Source organism: Nyctereutes procyonoides, unplaced genomic scaffold (assembly GCF_905146905.1).
Source record: "Nyctereutes procyonoides isolate TBG_1078 unplaced genomic scaffold, NYPRO_anot_genome, whole genome shotgun sequence".
NCBI lineage: Eukaryota > Metazoa > Chordata > Mammalia > Carnivora > Canidae > Nyctereutes > Nyctereutes procyonoides.
Window position 1 is genome coordinate 33,725,549 of NW_026575020.1, and position 12,396 is coordinate 33,737,944.

Sequence of the window (12,396 nt, forward strand, 5' to 3'; positions counted from 1 at the left end):
GAAGTCAGGGGTTTCAGAGTTGAGTGACTTCTCCTCGGGATTGTGTGAGGGTAACCATAGCACCAGGGTTTAATTCTTGGGATACCTGGAGGCAGGTGAGGGGTATTGCACTTCCAATTAATGGCAATCTCTTGATCTGTGAATGCTTCATTTTTGTTACCCTTTTTAGTACAACGCGCCGTCTTCACCTGCTGAATACATCCACCGGATCGGGAGAACCGCCCGGATTGGCTGCCATGGGAGCAGCCTGCTCATTTTGGCTCCTTCGGAGGCAGAATATGTCAACTCGTTGGCTTCTCACAAAATCAAGTGAGTCAGAAACCTGAACGGGGTTTCGGCTGATCTCACCTAATTAACTTTCTGTCGCCTTCTACAGTGGATGGGCCTTGTAAGCTGACGAAGAGCCATTAACCCTTGTGATCCCTAAATGAGTCCCAGAATAGCCAGTGGCAAACACTAAAACCCTTCATACCGTCAGCACATGACAATTTTCATTGTGTTGCCAGACTAAGTCACAGAAGGATCTGTTGCACTTGGTTTTTCTGTATGATAGAGGTCTGTGTTTCACTTCACCTTCTGTAAGATACGTGTGCACGGCCCTTGCAGCCAGCTGCGTAAAGACCTTTATCATTCACAGGTTTTGTTTTTATGCTCAACGTTTTGTACCTTTAAAGATGATTTGTCTTTGAAAAAAAAAAATAGTGCTTTGACTCCTCACACAGCTCCCTGCTCCCCCCAGGAAAATAAAGTCAGGGAAAAAATCCTTTAGGGGCAGCCGAGATGCCCCTCACAGCCGGGGCTATGCAGCCAGCACCTCAATGGCCGGGAAACGCAGTCAGGGCCTCCAGCAGATCCTGACCTCACCCAGGAAGGACAGTGAAGCAGCAACAGAGAATAGGGTCTCGACATGGCCGGGAGTGAATGTAATGAAGGCAGAAGGAACTCAGCTGGGCCACAGAAATGAACATGTTTTGTCCCGTTTTCACTACATCCTCTGGCACCTGAAGTAACAAGTGCTAATAATAGGCTGCTAAAAGCATGGGGTTCTTCACACTGGTCTACTTTCACAAATTTCTTGTGCTCAGACATAGCACAGTGATACAGAAAGTGTTTTTGGAGGTATAGGAAGAGTCCTTTGTGTGTATGCTCAGGAGGGTAGGACACGAACCTTGCTGCACAGAGGGCCCTGAGTGCTGCTTGGAACCAACGCTGTGAACTGGCGCATAGCTCCCCTGTACCACTGTGCCCGAGGATCTTGCCTGCTGGTGCTTCACTTTGCCCAGCCAGTGTTTTATGTAAAGCAGCAAATAAAATGATGAGACTTTCTTTCTGTATAGTAGAGCGCTGGCAGAGTCATTGCATTCTGCACCTGTACTGATATTCCCAGACAGGTGGCATAGGACTTGGTCTGGGGACCAAGTGCAGGCCACCCACATGGAGAACTGCCTGTGAATGTCCCCACCACCCCGCCACAGTTCCCGCCTATGGAGCTGTCCCTCTCCCACCTGGGGAGAGAGCTCCCCCTCTCTTTCCCTCCTTCCCTGCACCGGAGGCAGACTTCGCAGCACTCAGCAGTCTCGGGGTTGCTCATGGGAACATCTGTGGGCTGGGGCTTCCTCAGAAGATGTACTTTTTATATACCCTTCAGTGGTGGGGAGGCAGGACCCCTCTACTAATGAACCTGGTCCCAACTAATGCTGGTTTGGGTTTTCCTGTCATTTAAGATCTTAAAACAATTTCACGACTGAAATAGTGGATTCTGTTGGTTTCAGGAAGATTGCATATTTTATCTCACTTGTAAGAGGAATTTTGGTGGTCAGTTCATCAGTCTCCCTCACCAAGAGCTTCCTCTCCTCCTGGTTTCTCAGTGCCCTAGGGCAAGGGGCTGACTGGTCCTTCTTGCAGGAGCTTTCAGGGCCTTGGCTGGTGCTTGACTGGCAGCTATACCCCGGAAACATTGGGGGTTGAATGAAGACCCATAGGTGTAGCCCTTCCTCCTGTCTTCCCTTACCCTGTCCTCCCAGGCTGGGAGCCTATCACGACGCTGCGACTGTTTTCCTCTGGCACAGGAATTTGTAGACCTCTGGAAAGTGTTTTCAGAGGCGTATGTTGTCATCCACGGGAAAACATGTAGTCACTGCACCTTGGTGGCCTCTTACCCATGGCTGCTTTCCCCCACCTTCTGTTCTAGATCTACCAATTTATGTTCTCCTTTCCTTACTGTCAGCAGTTCCTGGATGTTCTCCCGTGCTCATTCACTTTGACCTGATAAGCACCACCAGAAAAGTGGGTGCTAGCTGTTGGGAAGTCAGATGATTATTGTCTAGCCCCAAAGTTACCTGCACGGATGCCTCTGCCTCTCTCTGCTCTCAGGTCTTCTTTCTCTGCTTCAGGTCTTTCTTTCATTCAGGCTAATGGCTATGAAAAGTTCAAATATAAACCTGCATTCAAAAGGGGAAGATAATAGTTAGCACCAACCTGAATTATTAGTGAGCCATGTGTATAAAAATAACACTCATTTTCTCTGATGGTCTTTTCTGGAAAAAACTGCCAGTGGTGTTTATGGAAAATCCAGCATAACCATGTGCACAATCAGAAGACAACTCCATGATCCAGTAATTCTCAATATTTGGACTTGTAGGGCAAGTTTAGAAAGATGAAGACAGAAGTACCCCAAGGAAGAGATTCAGGTCGTTTGTGGAGAGAACATCCATTCAAGGGGAAGAGAGTCCTGGAGGGGTCCAGCCTCACTCGTTTCTGCCCTGAAAATGCACCTACTGAAGCTTGTATTCCTTTTTTTTTTTTAAATTTATGATAGTCACAGAGAGAGAGAGAGAGGCAGAGACACAGGCAGAGGGAGAAGCAGGCTCCATGCACCCGGATCTCCAGGATCGCGCCCTGGGCCAAAGGCAGGCGCCAAACCGCTGCGCCACCCAGGGATCCCTGAAGCTTGTATTCCTGAACCACTGAGTGCTTTGTGGGCCTGATGTGATCAGTCTCTCCCCCAAAATATCAGATCTAAGTTACCGTGTTGTAGCTGTGGATTATGCTTTCCGATTTCTGTCTGAGGAAGGGCTATATGTTGGGTATCTTGACCTAATACAAAAAAATTATACCTAGGAAGATCTGCCATGGAAAGAAGCAAACTTGAACGTCTTTGGAATCCAAATATTTAAAAAAAAAAAAAAAAAGAGAGAGAAGGAAGATGTGCTTGTGTTGTGCCTTAGAACCTGGGAGCCAGGCAGCAGGATGCTAGGACGGCTGATGAATTATAGGAGAGATTCAGGAAGGCAGGCGGAGGCTCGTGGCAGCAAGGGCCATCACAACAAATTGCTGCCTGCCTTCCCTACAGCAAGCACCGTGGAACTCGCCCTGACAGTGTGATTTAGCAGCCAGGGCTAGAGACAGGCGCCCTGGGCCACTGCCACCTCTATTTGAATGCTCAGGACTTTGTTTCTGCATCCTTCTGATTTCCTGGTGTTTGCCAGCTTCTTCCCTGTTTTCCACTTCTCCTTTAAATGTGTTTCTAATGAAAGTCGTCATTGGTTTATTAAAATGTAAATGCTTCATCAAAACGTGCATTTCTCAGATCAGGCATGAGACAGTTGCCTGAATTTATTTATCTGTCTCTTTTTCATAGTGAGGCAGGGTGATTCAGATCTGTTGGTAGAACCATAAACAGGCAGACTAGATTGGCTTTGTTCCTCAGCAGCAACGACTTCTTAGAATAGGAGGCAGCCCCTTTTAAACTGTAAATCACTCCAGTTCCTTTCCAGCTCCTGTTCACTTACTGTGCCGGGTCCCCCAGCATTGTCACACAGACACACACAGCCAAAGAGCCGTGCCCTGGCTGGAGTGTCAACACTGCCATGCCTTTCAGAAAACAGTGCCTCTCTGCGCTGTATATAGTTATTTGCATCCCTGACTCTGAATGGACTTATTCTTTCTTTCTCCCTGCTTCAAGATCTCACCTGCAAGTCCTTATGTTCCTTTTACTTTCCTTTTTTTCCCCTCAAGAAAAAAAGTGATGAATAGAGGCAAGTCCGTTAGACAAAGAAAAAGATAGGACTGGGCTGTGTTTTCACCTTCAGATTTCCAGGCATAAACAAGAGACACATTCAACAGCCACAGCTTTTCTCTCTCATATGAAAAATAGATTCTCCATGAAATCATGAGCCCTTTCCCCCAAACTGCTACCTTCGAAAACACATGCTCTGCCTTCTCCGGTTGACTCCTCCTGCTGTAAAAAGATTTCACATATCCATAGGGCTGTGAGCTGGCAGCAGAGGAAGAGAATGTGGAGGGGCGGGGGGCTGGGGGTGTTCAGGGAAGCGGTGACACATTTCAGGTAAATCGCTGTCAGAGATGTGACATTTTCATTCATAGCTTTGTCAGAGTAACCTTTGGGGGAAAGGGGGAGAATTGTCTTCTCCCACATGAGAGGTTGCCATTCATGTTTTAATTTGCTGTTACATAAAAAAAAGAAAGAAAGAAAGAAACAACATACAAGGAAATCATTTATCTTTTTATGATCTGTTTTTCTCCCCAGAACTCCTCCTTCCTTTTTTTTCTCCCTGGGAAGTATGTTTTCAGTAGCTCCCGTTTCTTCCTTGGGCTCTAACACTTGAATCTGCATGCACCTCCCGTGTTTGAGTGCCGTGGCTTCCCTTCCCCACTACGAGGCAGGATGGGCCTCCTCTTCTGGCTCAGGGTGGCTTCTGCTCACAAGTCCAGATTCTGATCTCAGCTGTTTATACATAGCTCTAGGTCCATCAGAAGTCATTTTTTTCTCACCCCTTAATAATTAAGAGGTGAGAGGGTAGATGTCCTTCTGGGTGGATGAGAAGAGAGCTCTCGTGCTGTGGTCACTTGTTACCCTTCCCTGAGGAGTTGATCTCAACAGTTAAGGACCTTTAGCCATTCACACTCCCCCACCCCCACTTTTTTTTAGTACAAAACTAAAGTGACTATCCAAAATATTTTTTGATTTCCTTATCTGCTCAAATCAAAGTAGTATGTTAATAAGCAGGCCTACTTGTTTAGTATTTGAGATGGATTAAGAAACAATGATGTGATCCCTATACAGGAAATTCTAAATTTAGCCTGTTTGAAAGTCACCAGAGAGGACGGAGAATGTTGGGCATATGACCGCATCTGTCCCTGTTATGTCATAGAGATCCCTTCCTTCCAAACTCCTAAAGGTCTAGGAAATGATTTTCTTTCCTGTGTAGGCATAGCTTCTACTTTATATTTGATTAGCTTGAGAACAGGCCAGTTTTATGCATCAAGATTCCAGATGTTATTGGGAGAATTAAAAGTTTGCCTTGATGTGCCCTTCCTTTTACAGCATTTCTGAGATTAAGATGGAAGATATTTTGTCTGTTCTGACAAGGGATGATTGTTTTAAAAGGAGCCGATGGGGAAGCCAGGTGAGTTTTATTATTTATTATACTTGACTGTGAACAGACATGATTCCTTTCTTGATTTGGGGTGGTGGAGACTGTGTGTGTGGGATAGTTAGTTCCTCTGTCAAGCAGACGTGTACCTAAGGGACTGTGAACATTAGATGAAGCCACACCTTATTCGTGTTTTCCTTTTTCTTTCTCTTTGCTTCTGGATGTGTTTACCAGTTTCATCCAGTTAATGGGCTACTGTCCATTCTGGAGGTCCGCTGGGCCATGGCAGGCTTCCCAGAAAGGAGGTTTCATTCTGGCCCAGATTGAGTCTGGAGGGAGTGTTACGTTGCTCAGCCCTGGTGGTCCCTGTCCAGACTATCAGCAAGGACAACTGACTGGACCCATACACCCAAGACACCCATGGAAGGACTAGATCTCTCTGTATCTCCTTTCAGACATGCTCAGTTCATCTCTTTTTTAATGTGGGTGCCATACACAGAAGAAGAATAAAGTTGGGATTGGTAAGGAGAAAAATGTGTGTTATCCATGCAGTTCCATATGGAGACCCTGAGCAGGTTCAGATAACCCTGAGCATCCTTTCCTGCTGGTTTTCTGCATCTTTGCCTCTGCCAGTCCATGGCTCTCCCACCCCACTCCAACCCATTACTCCATATATCACAGATCCGTGTGTATAATGTTGCTAAATATAATTTTGTCTATTAAATATTAATTATTTGAATATATTACATCTGTTGTCTTAAGCCTGAGGATAGACTGGAAAATCAGAGCCAAATTGATCAGACTTAAAAGTTTCTTTAAAAAAAAAAACAAAAAAAAAAAAGTTTCTTTAGGGCAGCCCTGGTGGCACAGCGGTTTAGCGCTGCCTGCAGCCTGGGGCGTGGTCCTGGAGACCCGGGATCGAGTCCCACATCGGGCTCCCTGCATGGAGCCTGCTTCTCCTTCTGCCTGTGTCTCTGTCTGTCTCTCTCTCCCTCTCCGTGTGTGTCTCTCATTAATAAATAAATAAGATCTAAAAAATTTTTTAAAAAAGTTTCTTTAGGCATCAAGAGGTGTCTTTTTTTTTTAATTCCTTTATTTTTTTTTTAAGATTTTATTTATTCATGAGAGACAGAGAGAGAGAGAGAGAGAGAGAGAGAGAGAGGAGGCTGAGACAGGCAGAGGGAGAAGCAGGCTCCATGCAGGGAGCCTGACATGGGACTTGATCCCAGGTCTCCAGGATCACACCCCGGGCCGAAGGCAGGTGCCAAAGCGCTGAGCCACCCCGGGATCCCAAGAGGTGTCTTTATTTGAATCGAATCTTCTCCTTGAGGCTGGGGCCTGATTTGACTGGCCCTGACTTCAGTCCTCTTGTTCCAGAGAGAACCTAAGGAGATGTATCTAAGAAAAGGCAGGGACACAGTTACAGCACCTGTCCTGGTCCTGAGACCATGCTGCCCTCTTCACACTATTGGTCCCATTTGATCCTGCCAGTGACCCCAGCAGGCAAATGCTCATCCCACTTCCTAGGTGAGGTAACCAGGACCTACAGGAGTGAGGGGCCATCGCAGGGGCAGCCTGACCTAGAGCACGTGCTTCCCTTACTGTTCACAAGACTGAGGCAGTGCAGCTAGATGACTGCTCAATCAGGTAATGTTAGCCATCGTCATAGAGGTGACACTTGGTCAATGAACGTTACCACAGCAGAGATCCCTGTAAGCAAGAGAAGGAGTTAGAGACTCAGTTGATCAACAAGTTGTTTTAAGCGATGTTTCATTATGAAACATCCCTTATCAATAGTTCGTTGTCAAGGGAATGGAACAGTCACCAGACATTGTTCCTGGCACGCTTCTTCTGAAGCTCCATCTTTTTTTTTTTAAATAGATGTTTATTTATTTATTCATGAGAGACACAGAGAGAGGGGCAGAGACATAGGCACCCTGCTTCTCTCCCAGTCCCTGGACTGAAGGCGGCGCTAAAGCTGAGCCATCTGGGCTGCCATTTTTTTTTTTTAAAGATTATTTATATATTCATGAGAGAGACACACAGAGAGAGAGAGATAGGCAGAGGGAGAAGCAGGCTACCTGCAGAGAGCCCGACGCGGGACTCGATTCCGGATGCCGGTATCACACCCTGAGCCCAAGGCAGATGCTCAACTGCTGAGCCACCCAGGTGTCCTTGAAGCTCCATCTAAGTAGGGTTTTTTCATGTTCCCATGGACACTTCATTATAGCCCCAGGACAGTGTAGGGGAGACAGAGAGGTTCAGAAATGCTGTTCCTGCAGGCAGCAGAGCAGAGACGTTAAGGGCACGGCCTCAGGGTTGGATTCCTAATCTCATTTACCAGCTCCGAGGCTCTGGGCAAGTACTGGACCTTCCTAAGCCTTGGTTTCTTCATATGTCAAGTTGAGATCATGTTAGTATTCTTCTCATTAGGAGATTGGAGGCTTGAGTAAGAAATAACCTGAAAGCCCAACATTGGTTCTAAAGGGTGTTTATCGTCATTATCAGTTAGTAGTGGATGTGGGATTCAGAGTTGAGACTCAGTGACACGAAGCCCTGTGCTTTTTTGCTGTGTCACAGAGGAACGTTAGCATCTGCCTCCTCTCCAGAAATCAGAACAAGCAGTAAAGTCATGAAATGAGATCATAAAGATTCAGTCCAGGTTCATCTTCACTTACACTGTTTCTGGGACTGGCTCTGTTGTTGGTGTTGTTTCTGAACTGGGCACACATCAGTTCTGTCCAGGGAGCTGATCGTTGTGTGCATCTCTGGATGGAGCCCCTGCTATGGACGTAGGGGAGAGGTAGCAGAGCAGCTGTAGTGCCCTCTGCTCTTTCAGGAGCAGGCGATGGCCATGTCTTAACCTCTGCCCTTTGGTGGCCTTGTGTGGTTTTTCTCCATAAGTCCTTTCCTTGGCATGAGGCCAGCCTTGAAGCCTTGCTGGGGCCCCAAGGCAAGCAGACTTGGGTTTCAGTCTTTGCTTCACAGCTGGTGGTTCTGCATCCTCCAGCAGGTTGTCTCCTCTCCAGCCTCAGTGTTCCCATCTGTAAACTGAGAACAAGAGTGCCCATCTTGGGGATCCCTGGGTGGCGCAGCGTTTTAGCGCCTGCCTTTGGCCCAGGGCACGATCCTGGAGACCCAGGATCGAATCCCACGTCAGGCTCCCTGCATGGAGCCTGCTTCTCCCTCTGCCTGTGTCTCTGCCTCTCTCTCTCTCTCTCTCTCTCTCTCTCTCTCTCTCTCTCTGTGATGACTATCATAAATAAATATAAACCAAACAAACAAATAAATAAATAAATAAATAGTGCCCATCTTGTAGGTTGCTGGGAGGTTGACCCAAAATGAGGCAGAAAACACTCCATGCTCTTCAGTTTGTCCCAGCCCCAAGTTCCTGCCTTGATGGAGAGGGACAGAGTATTTTTATATCTTTAAGGTGTGGTGAACTTTGCTTTTATTTTTTTTTAATTTTTTAAAAAGATTTTATTTATTTATTCATGAGAAACAGAGAGAGAAAGAGGCAGAGACACAGGCAGAGGGAGAAGCAGGCTCCACGCAGGGATCCTGACGTGGGACTCGATTCCGGGTCTCCAGGATCACACCCTGGGCTGCAGGCAGCGCTAAACCGCTGAGCCACCAGGGCTGCCCGTGAACTTTGTTTTCAAAAAGAAAAAACACTCAGGGTGCTGGATGACTTGGTCAGTGAAGTGTCTGCCTGTGGCTCAGTTCATGATCTCAGGGACCTGGGATGAAGCCCCATTTGGGGCTCCCTGCTCAGTGGGGAGTCTGCTTCTCCCTCTGCCCCCTCCTCTGCTTGTGCTCATTCTCTTGCTCTCTCTCAAATAAATAAAATCTTAAAAGAAAAAGAAAAAAACGCTCAGCAAGGTTGGGCTTTCACTGACACCAAAATAACTGATTAACTTACAAAACTAATCATCCTAGAGTCCCACGTGTCCCATTGATGCAAACCTGGCTTGTTTAACCAATGTTAACTTGAATTCAGAGGCTAAGAGAAACTAAATGAAATTGACTATATTACTAATTATCACACAGAGCTACAGCCTAGAAGAGTGTTTTATGTGTGTGATCCGTGTGAGAAGTAAGATGAATAAGGTAGATGCTGGATACAACTTTTAGTTCTGTTGCTCAATAAGAAATACTGTTTGTTTTAATTGTTGCTCTCAGTTTGGGCAGTTCTGTCTAGCACACGAACCAGTGCCAGACAGATAAATGTGAGCTCACTAAATAGGCCTTTACACACTTAGCCAGACACCTCATTATAAGGCCCCTCTTCTCACTTGGTTGAAGTCCATTGTAAATGTCCCTTTGGCACATACATTTTTGGGCTTCTGTGAACAGAAAGAGAGTGAGTGAAGCATCTGTAAAATGTATATTTCATATTTAGGTATATAAAATATATATAGCTACGTCTGGGTGTGCGAATGTTCACCCACCTACAAAGAGAATAAATTTGATCTTTCAACTTTACTGGGAAGCACTCAGAAGGTTCTAGGGAAGCATGAGGGTGGAACTCAACTTGGCAATCAAGTGATTAAAACAAAATCCTTCCGTTTAGTTTAAAAATACCTTAGAAGTTAGCAACATCAAGACATGCTTCAAAAAAAAAAAAGAAAAGAAAAGCCACCCTCCCCCCACCACTGCTACTACCTAAAACTTTTTACAACAACAAAAAAATGCAGCCTGAGTATCTTCAGCTCATCTGTTGCCTCTTAGTGTGAATTTTTCATCTTCGAAGTATGGACACACCCAAATGTGTTTTTTTTCTACAAGTTTTTTTGTTCTGTGAAATATGCCTCTAAACAGACCTTAACAAAAGACTGGGCCATGATGAGATATTAAAATGAGATCAGCAGCCCCTTCCCTCCCTCAGTCCCTTTGATCATCATTCTCTCCAGGATCAGTAGGGCTTTACAGCCTAAGAAATACTGAGTGTGGACCATTGGAACTGTATTTTCCTAAGCTAGCCCTGGTCCACTGGTTGCAAGTTAGCTTCATTAACCGGTACTAGGTCTATGCGTCTTTGAGGGGTGGGCGAGCCAGTCCTGCAGGGCATTCATGCGCCCTCCGGGCTTTGACCCGCTCTCATTACGGGAGCATTTTACCTGTCTGGGGCTGAGATGGTGCTGCGTGCATAACTCTGCCCCTGTCTTCAGTTTAAATTTAGACTGTCCTCCCCAGAAGACAACTGAAAAATACCTCATTCTCAAGAGGAGTAATTTTAAAATAAAGTATTTCTGGAAGTGGGGGTAGGGGGAGAAAGACATGCTTTTTCCTGAGTATATTATGTTTTCTGCATTAACTTTTTCTTATATTTTACTAAAACTGACCTCATCATTTCAAACGTGTGAACTTAGTTTTATCGCCTTTTTTCTACCTATTTCACTTGTACACACACATTATATATGTGTGTGTATGTAATTTTTTTTTTTTTTGGTTGGGAAGAAAAGATGCCTCATTTTGAAACCTAAAGGGGGAATAAGAAAAGCCCTTTGTAATATATTGCCATATTATCACTAAATCCCCTGACAGTTGTGACACAGAAGCAAGTCACCTGTCACTTAAGCTTGAGGTCTCTTTAATTTTCTCCTGGAATTCGCACCAGGCTGTCTTTAATTTGAGGCCTTTATTGGAATTCTGAAACCTCTCTGCCTCCCTGGCTCTCAGATCTATTCTGAGAGCTGTTACAGAATGTATACAATAACCAACAGAGGGATTCGAGCGGGCTGGAGCTCTGTTTATCTAACACTCTAGAGGGATTTTTGTGCTTATTCGGTCCTGGCTGCCCGGCTTTCAATATCGCTTTGACAACCATTCTGCCCTTCTCATTAATTTTAAACAGTTAAAACACAGGAAAAAGAGGAAAAAGTTTTCATTATTAAAGTGCTTTACTTTTTAATAACAGAGGATTCTGTCCGCCAGGGGAAAGGGCATCCTCGCTAATTTCACATTCATATTAAAAAAAAAAAACACACACACACACACAAGGAAGGTGACAGTTGCATTGCTGAGGTGGCTTAACGAAAGGAGGGCAGCAAAAAAAAAGTTTGCATTTTACATCAGTTAAGAGGGTAAAAAAAAAATCCTTGTTAATGACAATAGCAAATGTCCACTTTCATAACACAGCTCCTGAGTGACTTTTCTCTTGACATTTGAGTGGATAAAACCCTTAGGGGACCATGTACTGTGAAATCAGCTAGACTGTCATCAACCAAACAGGTAGCAGGAATGATTTGACGAAGCTAAAAACATTTTTAGGTTGTTAAGTCTCTATTAACACAGAGAGGGACGTCGACCCAAAGAATGAGCTTTTCCTTCTCTCCCCTTTGTTCTTCCTCTGTCAGCTTTAAAAGTGAAAGAGACTCTGGAGTCTAGGTTAGGTATGGGCAGCCAGACAGAGGTGCAGGTACCCTGTCCTCCACAGGGGGTTAAGGGAAGCAGTGACTGGGACTCACACTGGCTGTTTCCTGGTGACCCACGTGGGTGGTGTGTGGTGGGTTATAGTAGAGGCTGAGTAGCATCTCTAAGAAAATCCGTGTCTTTGGGGGAACACATTAGCCAAACTGAGTTTGAAGAATCTGGGTTCCTTTGGATCTCAGTTTCACATTCAGTAGAAAGCATTCATGTTTGTTTTAAGACATAGGAAACAGGCGCCTGGCTGGCTCAGTTGGTAGAGCTTGCGGCTCTTGATCGCGGGGTCGTGGTTTCAAGCCCCACATTGGGCTTAGAGCTTACTTAAAAAAAAAAAAAAAGATACAAGAAACAGCACTTGGTTTTAGAGGGATATAAAGAAAGGAAATCTTTTCTCCGGGATTGTTGAAGACTGAAAAGGATAGGATTTTTTATTTTATTTTATTAACGTTTTCCATCTGTAGAACTTTAGTGCATCCAGACATCACTCCTCATGCAGGGATGGTTTGCTGCAGAGGTTCTGCAGTCTTCTCTGCACGTGGCGTGAAAGAACAGACCACTCCTTAATAGGTCC

General features: G+C 45.3%; 1 protein-coding gene across 2 annotated transcripts in view; it reads left to right on the top strand.

The window, feature by feature from the left end:
* DDX31 (DEAD-box helicase 31) overlaps window positions 1–12,396 on the top strand; it is a 69,071-nt gene that overhangs the window by 34,050 nt on the left and 22,625 nt on the right. For both annotated transcript variants that reach the window (XM_055331260.1, XM_055331250.1), the window contains exons 16-17: window positions 170–309; window positions 5,348–5,429. In XM_055331260.1, the coding sequence (XP_055187235.1) occupies window positions 170–309; window positions 5,348–5,429 (222 nt within the window). The remainder of the gene's footprint in view (window positions 1–169; window positions 310–5,347; window positions 5,430–12,396) is intronic.